The sequence below is a fragment of the Odocoileus virginianus genome, chromosome 25 (genome assembly GCF_023699985.2).
Source record: "Odocoileus virginianus isolate 20LAN1187 ecotype Illinois chromosome 25, Ovbor_1.2, whole genome shotgun sequence".
Lineage (NCBI taxonomy): Eukaryota > Metazoa > Chordata > Mammalia > Artiodactyla > Cervidae > Odocoileus > Odocoileus virginianus.
This window is the reverse complement of record NC_069698.1, coordinates 13004288-13031428: the sequence shown is the minus strand read 5'-3', so window position 1 is coordinate 13031428 and position 27141 is coordinate 13004288. Positions and strand designations below refer to the sequence as shown.

At 40.8% G+C, this 27141-nt stretch overlaps 2 protein-coding genes across 6 annotated transcripts; one reads left to right on the top strand and one right to left on the bottom strand.

Moving 5' to 3' along the window:
• Positions 1 to 7890: 7890 nt before the first annotated feature.
• Positions 7891 to 15271, bottom strand: CLDND1 (claudin domain containing 1). 5 transcript variants are annotated; one of them, XM_020903887.2, is made up of 6 exons: positions 15162 to 15271; positions 13994 to 14044; positions 13461 to 13770; positions 10959 to 11069; positions 9441 to 9578; positions 7891 to 9299 (listed from the first exon to the last, which is right to left on the bottom strand). In XM_020903887.2, exons 3-6 carry the CDS (start codon positions 13750 to 13752, stop codon positions 9079 to 9081), a joined length of 762 nt encoding a protein of 253 aa, XP_020759546.1. In that variant the 5' UTR covers positions 13753 to 13770; positions 13994 to 14044; positions 15162 to 15271; the 3' UTR covers positions 7891 to 9078. The 5 variants fall into 5 exon arrangements, with proteins under 5 accessions (XP_020759546.1, XP_020759545.1, XP_020759543.1 ...); XM_020903886.2 differs by having other exon boundaries at positions 13994 to 14059; positions 15162 to 15250; XM_020903884.2 differs by having other exon boundaries at positions 13994 to 14037; positions 15162 to 15180.
• Positions 15272 to 24070: 8799 nt separating this feature from the next.
• GPR15 (G protein-coupled receptor 15) lies at positions 24071 to 26260 on the top strand. The gene has a single exon (XM_020903860.2). The coding sequence runs from the start codon at positions 24198 to 24200 to the stop codon at positions 25284 to 25286; it is 1089 nt and encodes a 362-aa protein (XP_020759519.1). The 5' UTR covers positions 24071 to 24197; the 3' UTR covers positions 25287 to 26260.
• The last annotated feature ends 881 nt before the right edge of the window (positions 26261 to 27141 follow it).

The window sequence follows — 27141 nt, the reverse complement described above, 5'->3', positions numbered from 1 at the left end:
CAATCAAAACCTTCCCTCTTGCTTTCTGAGCGACTGCTCTTTGCAAGGCTATATGGGAGATGTTGGGAGATGCAAAGATTAAGTAGGCAATAAGATCAGGAGGGAAGATACTATGTATAGTAATCAATGTTAAACAAGGTAGAAAGTGACAAAAGCCACAGAAGGGGGCTACTCGGAGTGATATAAATGTTCAAAAGAATAATACATTTGAGGTTACTTTATTCTATTTGGCAAATAAATGGTCATGATTTTTGAAACGATGTAACTTCAGCAAGATTTTAATAAGTGGAGAATATTACAAGAAGCACAGATCTAAGAAAGTGCAAATTGGGTACAGTTAACAGTGAGTCTGATTAAAGTAAAAGAATGGAACAGAAAATGTTTCAAAGATGGAGCTAGCCAATGCGAGAGTTTGGAGGTGAGACCAAAACTAGACACCACCAGATTGCTTCTAGAATCATTGCTTCATAAGCAATGAGGAGTCACTTAATGTTTTTAATAAAAGGTTGATGTGATCAAGTCTATGCTTTTGCAAATCAGACTAGCAGAATGTGTAAAATGGATTACAGGAGAGAGAGCTGGCAGGAAGGCTACTGTTACCATCCAGCAGCCTGAACCAGGGCAGGCCAGCAGGCTTCCAGTGAGACAGACGTTAAGTAGAATCAAAAAGGTTGGTTAAGGCAAGGGAACAGGAACAATCAAAGATGATGTCACCACCGAAAGTCCAGCAAGGAAATGGGAACTGGAGAAATGATGAGAAGAAAGATGAGCTCCAATCTGGATATATTAAGTTTTAGATAGCATGAAAATATTCAAATGGAGCTACTTTGAAGATAGTTAGAAATTTAGACCTAAGGCACAGGATAGAAGGCAAGACTGAGAATCTGAAATCATCTGCTGGTTAATTATGTTGCTGTTGTTCAGTCACTTAGTTGTGTCCGACTCTGTGAGCCCATGGACTGCAGCACACCAGGCTTCCCTGTCCTTCATGATCTCCTGGAATTTACTCAAACTGATGTCCATCAAGTCGATGATGCCATCCAACCATCTCATCCTCTGTCATCCCCTTCTCCTCTTGCCCTCAATCTTTCCCAGCATCAGGGTTTTTCCAATGAGTCAGCTCTTCACATCAGGTGGCCAAAGTATTAGAGCTTCTGTTTCAACATCAGTCCTTCCAATGAATATTAAGAATTGATTTCCTTTAGGATTGACTGGTTTGATCTCTTTGCAGTCCAAGGGATTCTCAAGTCTTCTCCAACACCACAGTTCAAAAGCATCAATTTTTTGGTGCTCAACCTGCTTTATGGTCCAACTCTCACACCCGTACATGACTACTGGAAAAACCATAGCTCTGAGTATACAGACCTTTGTTGACAAAGTGTTGTCTCTGGTTTTTAATAAGATGTCTCTGGTTTTGTCTAGGTTTATAATAGCTTCCCTTCCAAGGAGCAAGCGTCTTTTGGTTTCGTGGTTGCAGTCACCATACATAGTTAATTATGGTTACCACTTACTGAAAGTTTCCGATGTGCTAGACACCATGCTAAGTGCTTTACATGTGTTATCTTACTTAAGCCTCACAACAAACATGAAAAATGGACATTATTATCCCACTGAGACCTAAGAAGTGTTATAATTTTCCCAAAGTTTCTCAAGCAGTAAAAAAGAAGAACTAGGGTTTTGAGCAAATGTCTAAATCCAAAGCATGTGCTTTAGATGTGAAAGTCATGAGTTAACTAGAGAGTAGCTCTGCTCGGGGCTTCCCTGGTGGTTCAGAAGTAAAGAATCTGCCTGCAATGCAGGAGACTCGGGTTTCCTCCCTGGGTCTTGAAGATCTCCTGGAAAAGGAAACGGCATCCCATTCTAGTATTCTTGCCTGGGAAATCCCAGGGACAGAGGAGTCTGGTGGGCTACAGTACATGGGGTCTCAAGAGTCCAACACAACTTAGCAACTAAACAACAAGCTCTGCTTATTTATCTAGAAGGCTGTCTAGTTCTTGGGGTGGGGAATTCCTACCCACCTTCTGCGGTGGAAGGAGAGACCACAGCACCTTCTACTCAAAGACTCAAGGCCTTTCCCTCTCCTTCCTGCTTCCAGTCATCTTCTTACTGCAAATGGGAAGGGAGGGGGACCCTTGCCATCAAGGTTGGTTTATAGTTATGATAATAAAATTGGATTCTGCTGCCCCTAAGCTGGTCCTGGAAGAAGTATTAATCCCAAGTGTTTGAACCCATTCTGGTTATTTTTTAGATAATTTCCTATCATTCATATCTTTGAATGCACCTTTAAGTCTTGAGCAAGAAAAATGCCACTCTGCAACTTATTGTAATTGTTCATGAATAACATCCATGACTGGCCCTATGGTGTGTGGCCCTGAAATCCACTGGCACCCTCAGTACTTAAAATGAACTGTCCAAACCAAACTGTATTGTATGTGGTAGCAGTTCATTTCAGGAGCCCGAGGACAAGCCGCAGGAACCCAAGTTCCTCCTGTTCTCTCAAAGGACCTGGATCCACTTTTAACGAGATAAAGTCAGCCTTTTTTGAGGCAGCTAATCTTAAACCACCAACTGATGTTTAGCAAAATCATTGAAAGACCAAAAAAAAAAAAAAAACCCGCAGTGGTGCAGACTTATTTGGGAAAAAGCATAAAAACACAACTTCTAGAAATTCTTCCATTTTGAGATGCAAGAATGGTTGAAGAGCCTATCTAGAATGAAGTGCTATGTTTTGACATGAACCGTAACTGGAAACCAGACCTGCCCTGATAACGTAGCCCCGGCCCTCATCCCTGCTGGCATGCAGCCACAGGACAAGCCAGGACAGCTCCAGCTCCTGCCCAGACGGGAGCCTGACCGCACAGGCGGAGCAGAGGCTGCCTCCGCCCCGAGGGCCGCCTTGTTTCCAAACAAAACCTCATCGTTTCTGAGCTCTTACGCTTTGGGAGCTATGTACCTACTTATTAATATTTAACCTGCACAACAGTCTATTCTCCTCTTTCATCCTCAAGCATTTCTGGCTTGTGTAGAGGTTAATGTCAGTCACTCGTACCTCTGTACTTTCTGGTTCTAATCAAAAGAGAAGGAATGTAGTGAACTGATAAGCAGACAAGGATCAAAGTATTCACTTTCTCTTTGGAGGCCTAAACACCTGGGCTTCGCAGGTAGCTCAGCTGGTAAAGAATCCACCTGCAATGCGGGAGACACCAGTTTGATTCTTGGGTCCAGAAGATCCCCTGGAGAAGGGTTAGGCTACCCACACCAGTATTCATGGACTTCCCTGGTGGCTCAGAAGATAAGGAATCTACCTGCAATGCGGGAGACCTCAGTTCGATCCCTGGGGTGGAAGATCCCCTGGAGGAGGACATGGCAACCCACTCCAGTATTCTTGCCTGGAGCATCCCCACGGACAGAGGAGCCTGGCCGGCTATAGTCCATGGGATCGCAAAGTGTTGGACTCGACTGAGCGACTTAGCATAGGGCAACACAATCACCCTACACTACTACTACTGGGGGTGGGAGTGGGGTGTGGGGGTAGGGTGGAGGGTTGGAGGTGGGGGTGCTGAAAGTACTGACCTAAAGAAACTAATTCAGAATGAAGCCAAAAGAAATGAGGCTACCTGTTACCTCCAGCCAAATCTGAACCTCAGGACCTGGACTAGAGGTCCTGGAGGTCTGAACTGGAGTGTCTTGGGCCAGCAGGCAAACCCTTCGTACATCCTTAGGCAGCAGTGGTAGATGGATTGGGGCCCATCTCAAAGAACCCGGTTATCAGCAGAAGAGAGTGCCTGAAAGCACAGGAAAGAAATAGCTTCTAGAAGGCAGGCACCATGCCAGGTCTGTTTACTCTACAGAGCCCACTGTCTCCTTTTAACAATCTGCTGAGAAGAGAATCTTATAACTTGTTTTTAAATATGGCTTTCAAACAGTTTTCAAACATAGCTACTCACTGGAATCACTTGGTAAGGTTCAAAAAAAGTCATAGTGACCTGGCCACATCCCAGATCAACTGAATCAGAACCTCTAGAGAACAAATCTCTATTTTCTAAAGTTCTCCAAGCAATTCCAATATGCAGCCTAGGCTGAGAACCACTCCCTGGGGCGGCCAGGTCATTATTGGCAAACCCATCCACTCAATGCAGCCAGTCGTAAGCACTTTTGAGTGACTTATTTATGCTGAGAAATTTACATAATCCTCATTACAACTCTAGGAGGTAGGTATGATAATCATAGCATGTCACAGATGGGACAAGTGGGACTTGGAAAGGCTAAGTGACAGACCTGGGATGACAAATTGAGTATGTTGAATCCTGAGCTGGATACGATTCCCTGACAGCTCAGAAGTAAAGAATCCACCTGCAAGGCAGGAGATCTGGGTTCGAACCCTGGGTTGGGAAGATCCCTGAGAGAAAGAAATGTCAACCCACTCTAGTATTCTTGCCTGAGGAATCCCAGGGACAGAGGAGCTGGGAGGGCTACAGCCCACAGGGCCACAACCGTCAGGCTTAGTGCCCAAGCCACCAGCACCCCTAAGCTGGATATTTAAACATCATATACTTTGTTGCTATTTGTGGATGCCATGCTTCCAGCAATCACTCCAATCAGAGAATACATTTTTTGTTTTTCTCTTGTAGAGAGAAGTATGCAAGTGTTGGAGAAATCGAAAGGGTTCGTTCCAATACGTTCTCCTTAAAGAGAACAAAAGTTGAAGAGGAAGAGTACAGGTTTCCAAAAACTAACATTTGTAGAGATTTGAAAAACATGTGTTATGGGACAATAAATAAACAGCCAGCAACAGAGGTCAAATGGCAATTTTTTAAAACAGAATCAGCTTAATAGTTTTGAGCAGCCGTCCTTGGTATCTTGAGACTAAGAAAACTGGATGGCATAGTTCTGCTGTGGAGATAAGAGAAAGAACTAGGAAGGTGCCATGGGAGATTATGCAAACAAGAGACTCAAAACTGCTTGTGCACATCACAATGACGATATAAGCTGAGCAGAGATAAATAAGAACAGAGGCAGAAAGACTGGGAGAGGCTGAAACACTGGAGAAGTGAGATAAAAGTTCACATCTGAGACACTGAGTTTGAGGATGGAAGGTGATACATCACCCCAAAACTCAAATATTTTAAAAGGTGGAGACAAAAGAGAATTCTCTCTCCTTAGTTCGTATTTTTAAAATGCTGCAGATAGAAAATAATATAAATTGGATCTTACAAGTTTGCTGAAAGTGTGCAAATGTTAACATGTCAATGTTTTAATTTTGCTAACAGAAACTTTAACACGGAAGAAGATTTGAATGACTCTTCTTGAAGAGAGCAAATAATCATTCTAATTCTTTATGCAATTTAGAATTTTCACATAATTTGAACCAAGGGAAAAAAGAAAAGCTCATTACAAAAGTGTGTTGAAATACCTGATGAGCAAAAGAAAAAGAATTCCTATACATAAATGTGTTTTCTTATTTCTCTTTTCAAAGCATGAATCATCACTCCTTTACGAGAAGAGGGCTGAAAGGAGGACAAGAGACTACACCTATGTGTGCCAGGACAGAGGTGGGCGTAGTTTGTGAAATCATAAGTTTCATCTTCAGAACTGTACCCATTACCTACTCCTTTAGCTGTTGGGAAATTTTCCAAGTGTTGCAGCTGGCAAAATCAGCTTAAGACAACAGGTTGCTTTCATTTCTGGTCAAAGCTTGTTGTTCCGTCACTCAATTGTCCGACTCTTCATGACCCCATGGACTGTAGCCTGCCAAGCTCCCCTGTTCAAGGAATTTTCCAGGCAAGAATACTGGAGTGGGTTGCCATTTCCTTCTCCAGGGGATCTTCCCGACCCAGGGACTGAACCCGTGTCTGTTACACTGGCAGGCAGATTCTTGACCACTGAGCCACCAGGCAAGCCCCTTCATGAGGGTTAAACTTTAAAATGCCCTCACATTATTTTACAGTAATTGAGAATGATTGGATCTATATCACATGTTTCAACAGTGCTAGTCTGCAATTTAGCACCATCTCTGGGATAAAGAAAAACCAACTCTCTATTTATTTGTCGTACGGTCATCTCCTTCTCACTGGGGTCACCAATCAGTTCACCTGTGACTTACCTCCATCCATCCTCCCGAGCAACCCCCAGCCACCCCACCCCCACCACACACACACACAACTAATACTTAGGTCTGGTAAAACTTGAATACATTGCAGTTAAATTCTCGAGACCTTAATGCATCATGACCTAGACAGTAGGCACACAATGTTAATTGAACAAATAACTTCTGCCCTTTTTATTGCATCAACTTTTAACTGTGTTTCTGTCTATCCTTAAGAAATTTTCTAAAATGAGTTTTTGCTGAAAAGGATATAGACGACATTTATTCATATCATGAAATGAGGTTAGGAACCATAAAATTAAGATGTTAAAACATGTTTCTTGATTCTTAAGTTGCCATAAAACTCACATTCTGAAAAATCTGAGAATTATTTTAGTTGGGGGTTGCTTTCAAAGATTAGGTGAGAAGAGATTAATAGCACATTCTTTGTCACTGATTTTGTGCATTAATCAAAAATGGTTAAATATCAGTTAAATTCACATGGTTCCACCTGATTAGAATCATTAGATAGCTGCTGCTGCTGCTAAGTCACTTCGGTCGTGTCCGACTCTCTGCGACCCCATAGACGGCAGCCCACCAGGCTCCTCTGTCCCTGGGATTCTCCAGGCAAGAACACTGGAGTGGGTTGCCATTTACTTCTCCAAGGCATGCATTCATGCTAAGTCGATTCAGTCATGTCCAACTCTGTGCGACCCTATGGACAGCAGCCCTCAGGCTCCTCTATCCACAGGATTCTCCAGGCAAGAATACTGGAGTGGGTTGCCATTTCCTTCTCATTAGATAGCTGAAAACCTGTAATATTTATACATCAAGTGAAACAATCCAAGCCTTTGTATTTCAAAAGAAAAAAGCCTTCAAAGGAGAGAATGGCCTTAGCTACTCTGAAATACACTAAAACTACAACACATATTCAGCACCAGGGTTTATTAAGGAAGGAATCTATTGGTGAGACTCAGGAGTTGGGTTCTGACTGAGCTTCCTCAGTGCATGTGAAAGATGAGGTGTTACAGCTGCGGTTACATAACTCTGGGGTAACAAGAAGCAAAGATGTTGTTTAAAATAAATAACTTCCAAATCCAAAAATGCCATGTTGGTCATTAATTTAAAAACCCCATTCCCCAAAGAGTTTTGTGCTTGTTCACCTAGCTTTTGTACCTTCCACAAAAGGTGCTGAAAGGCAGTGAAACTTCAAGAGTTAGGAAGAGGCAGAAAACTCAGTAACCAGCCATTTCACAGGCAATAATCGGCTGAAGAGTAATATTGGCTTTAAGTCAGACGCTGACTTAATTATTTAATATAGAACATAAGCATCCACAGCCATTAAATGACTTTACAAAAACTAGCCATGTTGGGACTCCCCTGGTGTCCAGTGGTAAAGACTTCAAGCAGCCAATCCTCGGGTAAGGGGTTCGATCCCTAGCAGGGGAACTAAGATCCCACGTGCCATGTGGCACTGCCAAAAGATAAAAAACAAGCCCCGTTAGCAATGACACATGACACTATCATAATACATGGTATGCATCATAATACATAATACTTTGAAAACATGTCTTAAAACTGAAACATAAAAAATAGTCTCTTTCTAGTGGAGGCATCCCACATTTTCTAGAAGATAAAAAAACAAACCCAAGCAGTAGACATAAAGACAGGCCTTCAGAGCAACAATGCAACTCAGAGCAACAATGCAACTCCTTCAGAAAATCACAGTAATCCTCATTCAGAATCCTATAGTGCTTTGTTATCCTAAGGTACTGAAATTTAATCAACTCAGACACTATACACAATTCTGAGTCTCTTCTCATTTTTTATTTTTTAAAAAAGACAAATTTAGGATTTTGTAAGAAATTACTGTTACATTTTTTTTTAATCTGTCAAGTACTACAGTAATGGAATAAATAAATAAGATTTTTTTAAGTTCAATGTTTATAGACATATTTATAAAAAAATGACTGAATTAGAAGACATTAAATAATGCTGACAACACACCAGGAGGGCATTAGGCAAGGAAAGGCACATCATTCCACCACAAGAGATAAAGACCATAATTGGAAGTCAATGACCAGTCAAAGCTTTAGGTCTTGTGGTAGTTTTCCTAGCTCTGGAGGGTCATTACGGTGGAACCTTCTTTATGGTACTTAGCTGAAATAAACAGCAATTGGAAAATTTTACTCGGTGACCTCAATGTATTATTTAAAAGAAAGCACTCTTGTAATAAGTCTGGTGTGTGAGGAGGGAAGGAACAAAAATCCAAAAAGGTTAGCTGATACTGGAAATCCTATTGACATATTAAAGATTTTTTTTAAAAAAGGTAAAATAAGGTTAATCGTCTTGACTGGCTGAACTGGAATTTTTGTAGTTAACAAAGTTAAAATTCCACGTAAACACTCCCTTTCTTTTAAACTGACAGGGTAGAGATAAAAAACTGCAGTATTTCACTTCAGATGAAACCATATGCCAATATTTAGGGAAAAGAATCTTAGATGATTTCCTTATTTTAGATAGCCTAAGTCCTTGAAGACAGCACTAATATCTCTGGCTGACTGGCTGGCTAAAGTAGCAAGGTGAATGTAAGTTTTGACAATGATAAGAAGTTTCCCAAAGAAACTATAAGTTCCAGTTAAACAGACAGTTACATTACTGAAAAGTCTAAGACATCAGTAGAACTTGCTATGGGTCAACCTCCTCCTACCAATTTTCCTCACAAATTTGTGCCAAGACTCTACCCGATTTCTTCTGTCTGGACTCTGAACCTAGTTAGTTTGACTAAAAGATGGAATCACCCGGTTCCATTTAAATTTTAGTTGTGTTGAGAAACAACTGTCTGCATGAATAAATAAAATGGGTTTTCAGGATAAAATGGTATATCCACACACACAAAAAAAGTTAAATTAAAAACAATTCAGGGGGAGATAAGGGACAATATTAATATAAAAAAAATAAAAATGGCAACTATAAAGCAGGCAGCTTCCCACTCATGCCACACGATACGCCTTCATCAAGGTGTACTCCTTCCGGTTGGTGTGAGCGGCCCAGATGAAGAGAGCGGAAGCCATGAACTGCAAGGGAGCTGAGACGCAAGCCAGGCAGAAGGACCATCCGAATTCCCCAGACACATTCTCGGGTGGCTCCAGCTTCTGGTGGAGGAGTTCAATCCCGGCAACGTAACAGCTCACTGAGCCCAGGGTACACAGACCTTGGAGGAAAATTGAGGGGGAAAAAAACAACACAGCTAGATAAGAGCGCGATAAGCGCTTCCCAGGCAGCACAACGAGGCAGTGACATGTGACCCCTAAGGCAGCAAGGAGGTAGAACTACGTTTGAAGAAGAGACCCACCTGCAAGGAGATGGAGAACGCCTGTGGCGATGGTGGGGTACAAGCTTCGGCAGATACAAGCACAGAGTCCAATCAAAGCCCCAAAGCACATCAAACCTAGACTAACAAAAGGTAAAAGGAACTGGCAACGCCAAAGATCTGATTTCAAAAGAGAGAGAGAGAGAGAGAAATGAAATGTTACCATGATTTCAGTTTTCTCACAATGGCAATTTCTTTCATATTCTATTAGAACTTTTCTCAAAAACTGAGAATGGGGTGCTTTAATATTGAGGCTTTTTTCCTAAAGCACATTGTTCAAAACAGTGCTAACTTTCTTCTGACAAAAGCAAAAAGACACTAATAGTAAACTGTTACTGAGGGCTTCCTATGTATCAGGCACTGTTCTATACATGCTTTGTGTATTAAACCTCCCAACATCCCTATGAAGAAGGTACTATTACCTCCATTTTATAAATGAAGAAACTGAAAGAAGATAATTTGTACAAGGTAACACAGTAAGTGGAAGAACCAGACTGGAAGCAAAACCTTCTGGTTCTACATACATATTTAAGTCCTTATAGGATCTCAAGGCAGGAATAACAAGTAAATGAACAGTGATTATAAAAGACCTGTTAGAAGAATATACACAAAGCACAAAACAGATCATCTGGTATACACCAGGCACTCAATAAATGGCAGTTGTAATTATCATACAGTCCCTCAACAACATGGGGAAAAAGCTGATGACTTTACAAAGAACCCCATTACCTTTTCAAACTATTTTAATTATTATCAATGTAGGAACATCAACTCTGAACCAAATTTTACCTTTTAGGGCTAGTTTTACTTTCTGGGACTACATCAACGTCTTTTTTTTCTAACTTCCCTTCAAACTCTGTTAGTAATAAACTTCCTATGCATTGACAGTGCAAATTGAATATGTGCCATTTATTCAACATCCCCTCTCATGAAACGGGCATTCTTTCCAGCAGGTTCCAGTAACTCTAATAGCCTAGAGACTAGGTCCAAATCTGAAGATAGTACTTCCCAGGCAGCCTGACCATCAAGGAACAGAATGCTCTTAATAAGCACTTTGGTTTTTGACATCTACACTTTTGTTACCACCACCTAAGACTAGATCAATACTTTTGGGAGGCCTGATACTTAAGTTGACTCATGTAAAGCTTGCAGTCAACTTTTTTCACATATCCCTATTTGAACACAGAAAAATGAAGCATTTAACTTAAATATAGAAATTTATTATTTATTACTATTAAATTTCCTCTTTAAATAGGCCTATTAATAACATCTTTTGGTGAATATAGATTCTGTCACCCAATGTATTAGCTGCTCAACTTCATATCTGCAATTTGGTTAAGTACGTATCTAACTTCTAAAATATATTATCAACAGGACAGAGTTTGTTGGGATAACATTAAAGATCTTAAGTTGACACAATGTACGTCATCTTGTTCCAAAAACAGAGTTCAACAAAAGACATATAAAGTTATTTTCCTTTTTTCCCAACAAAGTACTCACAGGTCCGAAGCAGATCAATCCCACTGTTGTGGTTTCCAGGCTCAACAAATTTCTCCATGAACTGCTCATTTAGGGTGAAACTCATGCATTTTGTGACCATATCAAATGACTCTGCAATAAGAAAAACAACGATTGCTTGTTGCTTTTTTGCTTGTTTTAATTTTAAACATTTAACAAAAGTCTCTTTCAGTAATTATTCTCCGAAATAAAAGGCGATATGGAAAAATGTTCTCAGGAGAGCAGCCTCTCTGACCCTGAGTGGCACAAAGGATGGACCAAGGCCCAAGAGATCAAGGGTTCTAGCAGCAGGTGTATGACATGGGTACAGGAAGGCAAAAAAAAAAAGGAGTAAAATGAATGAGAATAGATAGTGAGACGACTACAAAGGAGGAGGGGACAAAGACTAAAATAAATAGTAACTTTGATCTTCTCCCCCAAACCTATTCCATCAGTCTTGTTCCCCATCTCAGGTAAACGACAATTCTATCCTTCTCATTCCTCAGACCAGAAACTTTACAGATTCATTCTTGCCCATAAGCGTTTCATCAGGAAATCCTGCAGGCTCTACCTTCAACATATATCTAGGATATCTAGGATCAGGCACTGCTCAATACTACCACCCTGATCCGAGGCGTAACCATCTTTCACCTGAACTGGTTCAACAGCCTCCTAAGTCTCCTGGCTACTGTCTTGCCCAGGTACCTGCCTGTTTTCAACACATCTGCCTAGGTGACCAGATTATCTTTCCTCTGCACAAAGCCCCACAATGGCTCCATCATACTCAAGAGTAAACTCCGAAGTCCTCATCACACCTAGAGAATCCTGCATGATTTCCCCTACCCCCACTCCCAGAATACATCTCTGACCGCCTACCCAACTCTCCCCTCGCCCCCTCCCTTCCAGCCTAGGGAATTCCTTGCTGGTTCTTGAGTATTTCAGGCATGCTCCCACCACAGGGCCCTTACAGTTGTTCCATCCATCCTAAATGAGTGTCCCTGTTTCCACAATTACCCACAGGGTCAACTCCTTCACCTTTATCAAGTCTTTACTCAAGTGGTGTTTTCCTGCTGTAGCCTATCCTGCCTTTACTATTGAAGAACATAACTTATATGCCCACCAACATCCCCTTCCCTATGTACTTTCAGATCCCCTTTATTTTGCTCTATTTTTCATAGCACATCACCTTCTACTATATAATTATTTATTCTGTTTATACTGTTATACCTGTTTATTGCCAGTCAGCCCTTACTAGAATGTTAGCTCCCCAGGACTAGGGATTTTTGTTTTTTTCCCTAACGTACTCCTAGCTCCTAGGCCCTGAACATGAAAGTGTGCAATAAATAAATAGTTGTTGACTGAATAATAAATGATTGTTAAAATTCAAGTATCAAGTGCTCCTATGCTCTCATATGCTCTCAACTGAACATTTTAAATAAAATTCAACCAACTTTCACCTCTTTCCAATCACTTTCTTTTTTGTATAAAATCACACTATCATCCTTCTGATACATAGTATTTCAAGCCTATTGTGCTGTGATTTGAATACAGTACCCCCCACCAAGAGGCCAACAGAACTAGTCATAAATATAAACAAATTTATAAAGCTGTTCCCTGCAAAGAACTCTAAAGTTTCCATCTTAACAACAGGAAATTAGAATTTTTCAATGTTAAGAATGCTTACAAAATAAACCTGAGAGGTAGTTTCTTAATTTTTTTTTATTCTCATAATGCATATTTTTAACCCCAAAACTCCATCAAAATGGTTGTAAAACGGTCTTAAACAAGCAGATTTAAACACAGAGTTGGCCAAATTAGATCGTCAAGATTTAGAGGGCAAATGATAATATCTACTAAAACACAACTACATATAAATGACTATTAGTTCATATGTATTGACTTGATTTTGTATACTAGTACTTTTAACAATTACCAAGTATTTAAAATCTTCCAAAGTACTTTTCTAATTATTTTGTCACAACATGTGTGAGATTAATACAACTATTTCAATGTGTGGCTAAATAAGTACAAAGATTTAAAATGGTTTTCTCCAAGATAAGGACAGTTACTCATCCAACCAATATTAATGAGTACAATGGTAATTAACGGAAACTGAGGAGAGAAGATGATAGGGAAAAAGAAATACATAAGATTTAATTATTTGGGAAGAGAAAGAACCCACAAACTTTCTTGTACATAACTGGCCATCACCGTATCACTTTCTCTATTATTGAGCAGCCACTGCAGAAGACGCAAGAGATGTGAGCTCAATTCCTGAGTGGAGAAGATGCTCTAGAGTAGTAAATGGGAACCCACTCCAGTATTCTTGCCCAGAAAACACTATGGAGAGAGGAGCGTGGCAGGCTCCAGTCCACGGAGTCACAAAGAGTCGCCCACGATGGAGTGTGCATGCACACAAACACACACACACATGCAAACACACACACACACACACACACACACACACACACACAAAGGAGACAAACGTTACAATAAGAGAAATACCTGTCCTTTCTGGTGGGCTATACCAATATGTGTTTTGGGGTATAGTGATACACCGTCTCCACAATCCCACTGTGCCATTATATCGGAAAAGTGCATCACTGTAAGTCTTTTCATCTGCCTCATCACTAGCAAAGTCATTCCAGATGCTTTTGTTCAAATCGCTGGAATTTTCTTGAACTGGACTTCGATACTCATACCAGAAGTCTGTGCCAATTGAGGCTGCCATGTAGATGGTAGAAATGAGGCTAAGTACACAAGCAATGACAAACGCTGTAGCAAAACGGTTATCCATTCTGGCATTCAGACTGCTCTGTTTAGAAGTTGAAAAAGAAGAAAAGTTAGACTTCAAGGACAAGTACAGATTTTGAAAGGAATTATGTCAAAATCACCCTTTACCCTATTCCCCATCCCACGGCTCTTTAAAGTAATGTATAATCATTAATGAATTATTTTTAAAAAGAAGCAAGCATGTTTTAAATTAAATTCAAAACAAAACTCATTATCATGAAAGTACTTATTGAATGCTCACATACCCAGGATGCTACGGAGACAGAAGTCTTGTTCTCTAGTCTATCACCTGCACACTAAAACAGACAACACTGAAATGGACATACACATTACAGATACAAACAGTAGACATGCCCAGAGTCAGCAATGTACCTTGCATACATTTTTAATGACAGACTGCAGAGCATTAAGTGTTCTGGGTCTGAGTGTGAAAAAGGCATTGGAAAAGGAAGCAGAGGAAATCGGCTCCTCCCAGTTTCCTCTGAACAGGGAAACCTTTTAAAACAAGGTAAAGAAAGAGTAAGGAGCTATTTAGAAGACAGCTGAAAATGTTTGTTAGCCCAGAGAGAAAGGTTGTTCCAGGCGCACGGAGGAGTAGAGAATAATAATATGCAGTAATGCTAGATACCAATCTGCTCCTAATCCATTAAAGCTAAGCCAAGCTCCCTTCCGCTGTCAAAGTCTTCACTCTTCCTACCTACTCGCCCCGTTCCTTATACTTTTGAACCTCCTCATCTGGAAACTAAGATTCCCTCCTCAGCCGGAAGGAAAAACTCTGAATTAGGCAAATATTAACACTCCAAAGGCGTGGACTGGGCTGAATGGCAATAGTAAATGGCCGCAGTACAATGACTCAAGGCGGATCAAGCTGAGTCAAATACTGCAAATATATACCATGAACCGCGCCAAACACCTTAAAAAGGAGCTCGAAAACAAGCTCGCAAACTGGGGTTGCTGAGTTTGGAAAATGGCAAGTGACTCAGGAGAGATCAGAGCAATCACAATCGTTAACGATAACTCCAGAAGTTGGGTTTGTATTTTTACTCTTTTTAATTCTTTTTCATCCTGACGCTCTCAAATGACCTTAAAAGGTCCCGAGCACCGGGAGCGGCGGTTCGCCCAGGCCGGACGCCTGGAGCTGTCACCTCGCGAGTCGCACCCTGGGGCTAGGGGTGGTCGAGACGAACGGGCTCTGGGGCGGGGCAGCCCTGAGCGGTCCCTGGCCAGGGGCCCCAAATACCCGAGAAGGCCCCTCCCCGGAACAATCAGCCGAGGGAAAAGCCGGCGATAGCCCCCCGCTCAGGACCCAGACGGTCCGGGCCGCGCCCAGGGAGGGGGCCCCCTCTTCAAACTGCTGGAAACCTCGAACGGCTACGCGACCCCCGCCCAGCGACGTCGGCCCCGCTCACTCACCGCCCATCCTCCTGCTCCGCCAGCTTCGCCCTCAAGCTCAAACCACAGCACCCTACTCTCCCCGCGCCTCCTCTGACGCACTTCCCTGCAGAGCCCGCCCCCTCCATAACTCCCGCGCCTCCGCCTCCGCCTCCACCCCAGGCCGGGCCCGGCCCCGGAGCCGAGGGGACTTGTGGGAGTTGTAGGAGGGACAGAGGAAAAGCCGCGGGGCGCGGCAGACGGCATTCCCGGCGCCGGGCGCGGCGCATTGTGGGAGATGTAGTTCGGCTTCCGAGGAGCGCGGAAGGGAGGTCTGAGCTGATTGTTTCTTGTAGTTTACTACGAAGGTCCACCGAGTAAGGCGAGGTGTTTCGGGTCACTACAAGTCATTAATTATGACTAATGTGATTCAGATTTTCCAGTTGTGCTTTCCCTACCACCACCCTACTTGTGAAACAACGATGCGATTATCCTTTTAAAATAGTAACCCAATAATTTAAAAACTCCTACAGCCTCACTCCCATTGCAGCAGATAGTCTTTCTGGTTTTATGGCTTAAGTTTAGACTAAGAAGGATGTAACCTGACAGAGTCCCTTGGACTGCAAGGAGATTCAACCAGTCAATCCTAAAGGAAATCAATCCTGAATATTCATTGGAAGGACTGATGCTGAGCTGAATCTCCAATACTTTGGCCACCTGATGGGAATAACTGACTCGTTTACAAAGCCCCTGTTGCTGGGAAAGATTGAAGGCAGGAGGAAAAGGGGAAGACAGAGGATGAGATGGTTGGATAGCATCACCATCTCAATGGACATGAGTTTGAATAAACTCTGTGAGTTGGTGATGGACAGGGAGGCCTGGAGTGCTGCAGTCCATGGGGTCGCAAAGAGTTAGACATGACTGAGCGACTGAACTGAACTGAACCTGACAGAAAGCATCCAAATAGAATGTAATGACATTCTTCAGGTTTCATATAATTTTTGGCTGCTTTCTCCTAAAGGCAAATGATATTTTCTCTTTGTTGTAGTAAAGCTTCCTTTTTAAATAAATTGGTTAAACTATTAATACCAAGCATCTCAGATATGTCAAAAGTGAATACTTTTTTAATGTAGTATGAAAAAGACTGAATTTTGGAGAACATTGCATTAAACAGGTAAGGTCATGAGTGACCTCAGAGATTGCAGGTGGCTGTACAGCAAGGGGCGGCAGAGGATGAGATGGTTGGATGGCATCATCTGCTCAGTGGACATGAATCTGAGCAAACTGGGGGAGATAGTGAAAAACAGGGAAGCCTGGTGCTGAAGTCCACTGGGTCGCAAAGAGTTGGACACGACTTAAGCGGCTGAACAACAAGAAGCAGGGCACAGAGGCAACGAAAGGATTCTAAGGCTTCAAGTCCTGCATAGAAATCCACAAACAAGAAACAGTGACATCTCTTTAGTGACCCATGTGGACCCAAGAATGTGCTCTGAGAACAGCAAATGTCGGATTTCTCAACAGATATCTACAGAGACCAGGCTTGCCAGGTGGCTCAGTGGTAAAGAATCTGCATGCAATGCAGGAAATGTAGGTTCAATCCCTGGGTCGGGAACATCCCCTAGAGAAGGAAATGGCAACCCACTCCAGTATTCATACCTGGGAAACCCCATGGACAGAGGAGCCTAGCAATCTACAGCCCATGGGGTCTCAAAAGAGTCAGAGTCAACCTATGGACTAAACAACCACCACCTACAGAGACAGCCAACTCAAGGACCAGCAGGACTCTCGAACACTTCCTCATCCCCCAAATCCCTTTGAATTTGGCCACAGCACAGGAAAAAAGTGGGAGCCCCAATCTGATACTAAATTTCTACTACCCTGATAGACTGGAGGTGTATCATTTGTTTTTCTATTTTTAGCCATATTTCTTTTGCCAGAATTGGTGAACTGGTATTCACATCCAGTATATAATTAAAATAAGGTAACAGCCAAATATAATATTCAAAATTACCAGATTTTCATGTAGGATATCTGATCAAAGGAGAAGTTTGTTAGAGGCACCAACTAGAGAAAATGATGGAGGTGCCCAGGCAAATTGTTAATGCATAATGAAACTCCTCAATGCATTTGTTCACCAGGAAATGTTTTCACCCATTGGCTTCATTAGAAATTCCCTACCTTCTCTCTCCAGTGAAGTGGAACTATCTCTCTAGAGAAGTTACATGGTAAATAAAACCAGGCCTAAGAGAAGTTTGAAAAAAGAAGAAGAAGACACCGCCTCAGTTCACAAACAAGGAAACTGAGCCCAGGGAATAACTGACTTCAAGCTTGAATGTTGGTGTGAGCTGACTAGCTTTGTGACATTAGAGAATTTACTTAACCTCTTTAAGTCTCAGTTTAATTTTATCTAAATTATGATGTTGACAATAGCACCTATTCCATGTGATCATTGTGAGAATTAAATGAGAAAATACATATAAAATACCCAGTCTAGAGCCTGGGGCATACTAGACAATTGCTAAACTATTAGTATTTGCAACTATTTGTTCAACACCTATAATCTTTGAATGGGGGCAATATAAACGCGTCTTTAAAGCTCTCAACTCCCCTGGAGGCTGGAAGTAAGCCGTTTATGTTGGTCCCTGCTCACTTCAGGAAGTTTAGGAACCTCGGTGGTGGTTGTTGTTTGTTGTTTAGTTGCTCGGTCGTGTCTGACTCTTCGACCCCATGGACTGTAGCCCACCGGCTCCTTTGTCCATGGGATTTCCCAGGCAAGAATACTGGAGTGAGTTGCCATTTCCAACCTCTGGACCAACTGCCAAATGGCTAGGAAGGACTTGCCAGGACCAGGTTTGGGGCATCCTCGCTCAGCTTCACTCAGGAGATTACCAGGCTGGGCTCATGGCATATGAAAGTCCTCATGATTCAGCAGATGGGTGTGTCTGGAGAGACCTTCAAAGGAGGATGACGCTTTCAGCTATGAAATCTGCAGAATGCCTAGAAAACACGACACATTTCAGTCAGCACTTTAGCATGGACCTGGGAGTGCCTGCACGTTTGAGGTTGTGACCTTCCTGCCCACTGAGCCCAGAGGACTTGACCCGCTCCATCACACCCAGTACCACCAAGCGCACGGCCATGTTTCTGGTCTATCTTTACATCTTGGGGTTTCTGTCTTCTATCTGTGCTAGCTGCTCATGTGGATAAGCAAAATAAATGCTTAATAAATTCATGCAGTTAAATTTGTCTTCATTTCATACTGCACTGTTTGGCAAACAGTAACTTCCCTGATGTATTTTCACATAAAGATGATTTAGTGCAACCAAGTACAGATTATGAAATTTAGAGTTAAAAGCAAAGTTGAGCTAGTCCTCTGGCTTAATTTGTTAAGGATGGTTCTAGTTTCAGCACGAAGGTATTGTAATTATACTCTACTTTAAATAAACCAAAAATCTAGTTATGCAGATATTATAACTTCTTTTTATTATGTGCTTACAAAAACAACTCTTTATGTGAGAATTCCCTCCAATACAAAACTCCCTAATATACTTAAATATTACTTTTAATTGTACCTTTTTAAGGAATTAAAAATTATATTAAGCAAAATATATATTCCTTATATTTTTCTCATCTAGTTTTGTCCTGATTGTTTTCATTATGAACTTTGGAGTGCAGAAAGAAGGAAAATAAAAAAATATCAAGTTCTAGGTTCTAATCAATAATGATCCTCAAAAAGATGTATCAGTCTTTGAATTTCTTTGTACCAATTCACTACAGAACAATGCAAAGTTAATCAAGGACAAGGCAAATAAAAAGTGTGCCAAAATAGCTCTTTCCTTTTAATAATTCCTGTCCGATGTTACACAGAGAAGAAAAACAAACTATAGTTGTTCAGATCTCTATGTTTCTGAAGGACAGAGAATGGATCATATGTAAACGAGAAGTTTAATTTGTCCTTTATTTTAAAATCATCAGTGTGAATCTTTGGTAGATAACCTCTTTCTGGGTCCCAGTGTCCTCATTAGTTAAATGGTTGCGCTAGATGATCACTAATATCACTTAAAGCTGTACAGTTTTATGAATTATAATTCTGCTAGAAGAAAGTGTAGCTCTGAAGTATGGTTGCTATAGGTCCACAGCATTGCAGTTTCATTGGGAAATACATGTATCCTATACCTCCAGCTGAAGTAAAATATAAGAAGACAGAGTGGGAAATGTAGATGGACAAAGAAAAAGGATGAAAGCTGCATGCCTGCTGATTAGAAAAGATACAGCAATTCAGACCTTTGCTGTTTCAACAAAATCAGTAATCATGGAAAATGGAAGCTGTCAGAGAAGTTTGTGAAAAGTACTTATTCATCGCAGATGATTCAAAACTCAAGCTAATTCAGTCCAGTTCTGCAAACACTTATTGACCACCAATTGCATGCCAGACAATATGCTGGGTACCAGAGACAAAAATACAATTTTTGCTGTACGTAGCCTAAACCCAGATTAAATCAACAGTTATGAAGAAGCCTGAAGTGTAGGTGCCTAGAATACTACGGTCACTGCTGTTTAGGTAAATATGAGATACCAAGAGAGAAAAAAATCCAACAAATGAAGTTGGGGATAATAGCAAATAGGTGCCACTTAATTTGGCATGATATAGTACATTATATTGCACTAACTCTCCTGTCAGAATAAAAAATAAATAACTCAGTATAAACAGAGCTCTTAAACTGGACTGTTTAAATGGTTATACATGTTATGATACTCAAATAAGAAATGGACAAACAAGTGTTTCTAACAGATGAATAAACAATCACTCTATCTGATAAGATTTATGAAAAACAAATAGTTTGCTTCATGATCTTTGTCATTTACCCTGGGACAAATCAGTACAGCATATATGAAGAGATTTCTTTCTGCTGGGCCATCTGCTACGTAATGTAATGAATCCTAACTAATATGGGGGTCAGAATGCTTGATAGAGAAGAAACAGAAGTAATATATCGCAGTGCCAGTTGGGGTGGCTATATTCACACAAAACCTCCAATCAGAGGCTGTGAATCACAGCTATGGCTGAATGATGATAGTAGAGCCACTCGGGCAGATGCTTCATGGACAAAAGCTTATTTTCTCCCCATTTTTAACATTCAAGCCAGTTCTGAACATATCTCAGGAATTAGGACACAGAGTAAGGGAGGGTTTAGAGGTCTAAATTAATTCCTAAAAATTTCTGAGATCCAGGCCAGAAGATTTCTAAGAAGTTCGAACTTCTTAGGTGATTTTTAAACTTTTTAAAAAAATTAGCCAAAAAAATAACAAACATAATGTATAAAGATGGTTAAGATGTGTGAATTACAACAGTGGCCCTAAACTTTAGTGTGTTTAAGAATCATGGAATGTTTATTAAAGCCCTAGACTCCACTCTTAAAGACTCTGATTCAATAGCTCTGGGACCAGGTTCAGAAAGCCACAGTTTAGTAGGTATCCCAGGGGACTCTGATGTAGATAATGTGGTCTAGCATCCACAAATTCAAAACAATGACTTTAAGGGGTCAAAAAAATGACTACAGTTGAGTAATTACTATAAGCTTGAGGCCAGTGGAATGATATCAGATGGTCTCTGCATTTAAGTTGCTCATGACCAGCTCAGGAGGTCAGACACCAAAACAACTTACCATGTGAAATGAGGTAATAAGTAGTTTACAAGTAGGACTGTGAAAGGTCTTAGACCATACAAAGGTGTAGGCAATCATCTCTGTTATCCAAAAGGATGAGGGAGGGGGTATATCTTTTCTGGAAAAATAATTCTTAAGAGGTGACATGTGTGCTGTAATTCAGTTACTGACATTTATAGCTTACTCTTTTTTGTTTTGTTTTGTTTTTTTTCTGGTCATCACCTGTTCATACTGCCTTTTCATATGCTTATGGTGTCCAGTGTTGTTTTTGAGTTTTGGTCTATTTGGTTTCTTCATGTTTATTTCAAAGGGCATTCAAGGTTAAAAATGATCGTCACTGAGGACTTATTTAGAACTATGACCTCTCCTACTCTATCTAGTCAGCTTTTATTGTGGGTTCTGTCTTATAACAGCTTTATACTCTTTGAGTTATTAAAAGGCCAGAACTATGCTGTTTGGTCTTCCCTGGTAGCTCAGCGGGAAAGAATTTGCCTGTCCTGCTGGAGCTGCAGGAGACTCGGTTAGATCTCTGTGGGTCTGGAAGATCTCCTGGATGAGGGCATGGCCACTCAATCCAGTATTTTTGTCTGGAGAATCCCATGGACAGAGGAACCAGAAAGCAGGGTCCTTAGGGTCACAGCTGGACATGACTGAAGCAACTTAGCATGCACGCTCACAGTATGCAATTTGTTCCCTTTTTTGGCTCAAAACAATTTTCTAACTCAGGTTCCAAAATACTGCTGATCTGTGATGGGCATTCTCACACTGCAGCATTCTACCACTAATTACCATAATCCAAAGTGACTGTATGATAAAGCAAATCATTTTGCCTACAGCTGCTTCAAAGTTTACTGAGGAAGTCAGACTTATTTGAGATAATTGACATCAGCAGGCCAACAACTTTGGAATGCTGAAAGAAAATTTTAGGCCTGAAGAATAAATGTACAGCCAGATGTGATCCTCTGGAGTATGAGCCTAAACTCTTTTCCATTGTTACAATAATTGTATGCGGAATTCCTGAGATATATCTAAAATTTGTTTAATATTTTACGCCTACAATCAACATTGTCTCTTTAAATAGCAGAACTTCTGGCTGAAGAATGTGAAATTCTAATAGTACAATTAAGGTACATTTACAAGTAAACTTTAAAATATCTATATATATATAATTGCTTCTTTAATGCAAACACACACACACACATTGTGTTTAAATACTTGAATCTTTTACGTTTACTTCATCAGTCCTTTTCAAGTAAACATTGTCCTACTTCAAACTGACAGGCTGAGTTATTCTATTAAATATTTAAGGCTTGCCCAGTGGGAAAGATTTCTATCCCAGAAATGTCAAAAAGTTAATTAGCAGATTTCCTCTGCAGCCTATACTTAGGGAAGGATATGGCCTCCCACACTCCCCCAGGACAAGGCAGAGCAGCCTAGGACACAAAAGAAGACAGACTGAGGCCCGTAAATCAACTCCCTGGTGACTTTTTGGAGCTGCCCCAGATCAGGGGAGCCCTCCCCCTTCCCTGACCCAGACTGCAGGCCTGAGACAGAATAGAACATGGCAATCGAACATGGCAGGAGGGAACCCAGCAGGCAGGATCGTTCTTTACAGCATGTTAATTAATTATGGAAGGAACACAAATTCAGTGGAAAGGACTTCGAATGTTTAGCTATTATATTTTCTTCTATGCAATGGTAATATCAACCCAAAACTGTAATTTTGAGGGTGACATGAGATGGAGGGACAGTGAGAAGGACACAAGAGTGGGAGGGAGCCTTGAGCTACTTCAGCCAGTAAAGAATTGAAATAGGAGTCGGCTTCAGAATTTGTCGTGTTTCACTATGGTCTTTCTAAACAAAGGGGAACAGATGAGAGAAAAATATGATAGAATCCTTCTGCTACTAGGCTGACCCTCAAGTGTTTTGAATGAACCTCAAATCTTCCTTCTGTAGTGCTTTCCTTTTATACTGGCCACTGCATCGTAGTGTCAACTAACATATGGTTGTCCATTGCCAAGTCAGTCATCCCAAAAGGGAAGTTCACTGATGTGTGGAGGCACTTATCGAAAAGTCAGAGTTCAGAAGCTAAAAAAAATCAGTCCTATCAAATTGAAGTGTAAAAAGGAGTACACAAGAGGGAATGTAGAGACTGGTGGAGGATAGTTATTTGAGGGTTCATAAGGAGAATTCCTTCAAGGATATTATTCAAGGATATTAATGCTAACAAAAGGAAACCGTGTTGGTCGAATTACAGTAACAGAAAACAATGGAAAAATAGCAGTTTGTGGCTTTTAAATCTGTGTTTGTAAGCTGCATAAATAACAACAGTGCCTGCAATTAAACCCCAATGAATTCATCCTTGCTAAATTATACTGGATCAAAGTAACATTTCTAAAACACCTACTAGGTGCAAGGTACTATGCTAATTGCAGTGAAAAACACTTTAAGTAATAATACAAACACAAGACATGGTCCCAGCATTTGGGTATTTTTAAAAACTTACTGAACAAGACAGAATCTATTATGCATGAACTGAAAGAGCCAAATAAATTAAAAGAAACTAGCTGGAATCATAATGTTTGCCATAGATGCAGACTGGTATTATCTGGGAAAATTTCAGTTTACTCTCCATGCAATGGAAGGCTATTGAAAAGTCTTCATATTCCACCAACGATACAATTGAAAAGAGTACCTTGAGCATCACCACCTTAAAATTCTAAAAGTAAAACAAAATCTCGTCTGTGAAACAGAAGGCTAGATCAAAAGGATTCTCAATGTTAGAAAAGCAAAGATGTCTTTAAATTAAAGTAGGTAGGAGAAAAAAAGTTAATTCGTCTCCTAACTGCTGGATTTAAAGAAATAAATTGAATACCTTGAAGAAAAAAGCCAAAGAGCACCTCAGTTTTCTGTGTGTGTGTGTGTGTGTGTGTGTGTGTGTGTGTGGGGTGTATTAGTTGTTCAGTCGTGCCTGGCTCTTTGCAGACCCCATGGACTGTAGCCCTCCAGGCGCCTCCGCCCATGGAATTCTCCAGGCAAGAGAATTCCTGGAGTGGTTGCCACGCCCTCCTCCAGGAGATCTTCCTAACCCAGGCATTGAACCTGAGTCTCCTGCATTGCAGGCAGATTCTTCACCATCTGAGCCACCTCCTGGGCAAATGCAAATAAAGCAAACCATAACCACAACCACCCAGCACCTATCAGGGTGGTGTTCCTTGTGGGCCCTCTCAGAGGGTTGGTAGAAACTATGTTTTTTAATCTCTGTTTTTATGCTTGTCCCAAGATCTTTTAAGGAAGGGGGTGGGGCAGGGGGAAGAGGCAGACACTATATAAAAGAAGCTGCCTTGAGAATTTTTCTAAAATACATAACAGAAATTTCCTAGGTTAGGAAACTTACCAGATTTGGCAGCTGATGGACCCAGTGATGGACCCAGAAGCAACCCCAGTTTACTTGGAATATTTTTTTGTTACAAGTCACAATCCTGATATTGAAGAGACCCACTCCCATGTTCCTTATACATCAGTCTTCCTTCCGGTCTTCTACACAGCTGTGTTCCTGATTGGAGTGTCCGGGAACCTCATTCTCATGAGCGCACTGCATTTCAAACGGGGCAGCCGAAGACTGATTGACATCTTTATCATCAACCTGGCTGCCTCCGACTTCATCTTCGTCATCACCTTGCCTCTCTGGGTGGATAAAGAAGCATCTCTGGGGCTGTGGAGGACAGGCTCTTTCCTGTGCAAAGGAAGCTCCTACGTGATCTCAGTCAACATGCACTGCAATGTCTTCTTGCTCACCTGCATGAGCGTGGACCGCTACCTGGCCATTGTGTGTCCCGCTGTATCCAGGAAAGTCAGGCGGAGAGACTGTGCCTACGCCGTCTGTGCCAGCGTCTGGTTTGTCTCCTGCCTCCTGGGGTTGCCTACCCTTCTGTCCCGGGAGCTTACCCTGATTGAGGGTAAACCATACTGTGCAGAGGAGAGGGCCACTCCCAGCAAACTGACGTGGGCCCTGGTGGCCTTAATTTTGACCTTTTTTGCCCCTTTGGTGAGCATTGTGACCTGCTATTGTTGCATCACAAGGAAGCTGTGTGTCCATTACCAGCATTCGGGAAAGCACAACAAAAAGCTGAGAAAGTCCATAAAGATCATCTTTATCGTTGTGGCAGCCTTTGTCCTCTCCTGGCTGCCCTTCAACACTTTCAAGCTCCTAGCTATTGTCTCTGGGTTGCAGGAAGAGCTCTACCTGTCCTCAGCCTTTCTGCAGCGGGGGATGGAGGTGTGCGGGCCGCTGGCATTTGCAAACAGCTGCGTCAACCCCTTCATCTACTATGTCTTTGATGGTTATATCCGCCGGGCCATTGTGCGCTGCCTGTGCCCTTGCCTGAAGAACTATGACTTTGGGAGCAGCACCGAGACATCAGACCTCACGAAGGCTCTCTCCAACTTCATACATGCAGAAGATTTTGCCAGAAAGAGGAAGAGGTCTGTGTCACTCTGAAAAGGACAGTGACATTTCGAGCTCTGTGGATGGGGTTGAAGGGTTCATTTGTGCCCACGATAAAGAAAGAAGAAAAATATTGCTAACAGTATTCATATTGCTTATGAATACAAGGAAGTGTTAATTTTTAAAGAGATATCTAGAAAGTCACGGTGTTCATGGATATAATTAGGTTACATGCTATTTTCTGTTTGTTTGAGCTGAATAGCTTTATTTGACCCTTGTCAGTCAAGTTCACTGGGCAAAATACAACTTTTATACATCTTGAACTCTGAGATAAGGCTCCTGCTTGGACCAGTTCCTTTCTTCGTGGGTGTTAATGCACATTCCAGCCTTTTCCTCTCTCAGGAAACTTGATCCACACCACCCATCATACTGGGCTCCAGAGTGGACTGCATGTAAAGGATTCCGCCCAGTTGTAACTGGTGAGAAATATGGTGACAATGCAGATTTAAAAAAACTGTAATATGCCTGTGCTCAGTACTTACTTGTTCCTGAATAATGAAGGTTCTGGCCTTAATCTTTGACACTTAATTTGGTGATTCCATACCACCTTCCAACATTGTCTTTCACCCTATACCATTCACAGTGACTTTGGGCTGGTGAAACCTCATGGGGAAAAAATCATTTTGTATTGTGTTTATGATTTAGTACTTACTTTACCACTTGGTCTTCAAGAATATTTTGACATAGAATAAGCTTTGACTTCTGTTTTCCTTATAAGATATATTGGTCAAAATGTATCTCATTATAATGGTGTAATAACTACTTTTCAATGAGGTTTCACTGTGCTCTTGTTTTCTTTTTAGCCTTTATAAATTAGGATATGACTTTGTTTTAATTACATGTTTTTAATTACCCAGTTATCTAGTCATCAAATAAAAATGTTACTACTACTATAATTGGAGGTCATCTAATGCTTAGCTCATGCAGATTATCATTTTGTATTTTAAATAAAATGTAAATGCTGCACATTCCCTAGAGCATCATTTGCTTGGTGTTTGTAATTTCACAATTTGATCCAATAATATAGGAAGATAGGATGCTCAGTATTCAGGTAAAGGGGAAAATCTGTAACAAAAATGTTACTGATCTTTTACATGCAGTTTTTTGAAACTCAGAGACCTTGCAGAACTTCTTCAATGATAAATATTTACTGAGCCAATTCATACCTATATTCCTTTTAAAAATTTGAAGTGAAAATATAATTAGCAGCAACCACAAAAGACTGCAGCAGCAAGCCTACTATTGAAAATACCTTTCGATTCAAGATAAAGTAGGTTTTTTACCTCTACTGTTGACACAAATGAACTACTATTTTAGTTTTAAATGTTAGGTTTGAAAACCAGAGAAAGCTTCAAATCTTTTCAGAGACTACATAATTCAGGATCATCCTCTGTACCTTAATATTAAGAGAAATCTCAAATATTGGGCATCTTCTTATAGTCTGTTTAGAAGTTCTGGGTTTTATAAATTGGTTAATTTATTAATTTCTCTTAAATTTTTATTAAATAAAAATATAATCTCATTATAAAAGTGTTCATCTATGCTGTATTAATTGCTATTAACATATCAATTAACACTGATACCCTAACAGTGTTTTAACAAATTATCATAGATATAGAAATAAAAAGACTGTAAATCATAAGAAATAAATTTTCTTGGAAAGCTTCAAAAGTGAATTCAACATAATTAAATAGATTTCCAAGCGTTAAGTAAAAACAAAATACAAGATATTTACTTTTCAAAAACAAATCAACAAAAGCACTACAATTAATCAGTGCTTTTGAGAAATGCTACCTTTAGAAAACAGCCCACTAAGCTGCAGTATTTGCTAGGAAATGAGAAAACCTGG

Excerpts from the sequence above, each read along its gene's own strand:
- CLDND1 (XM_020903884.2), bottom strand. Across the intron at positions 13,771-13,993 it reads CTGTCTCCGTAGCATCCTGG|AGCAGTCTGAATGCCAGAAT; the intron begins GTATGTGAGCAT and ends ACTTCTAAACAG. Across the intron at positions 9,579-10,958 it reads GATTGATCTGCTTCGGACCT|ATCTTTGGCGTTGCCAGTTC; the intron begins GTGAGTACTTTG and ends TTTTGAAATCAG.
- GPR15 (XM_020903860.2), top strand. The coding sequence starts at position 24,198 with ATGGACCCAGTGATGGACCCAGAAGCAACCCCAGTTTACTTGGAATAT.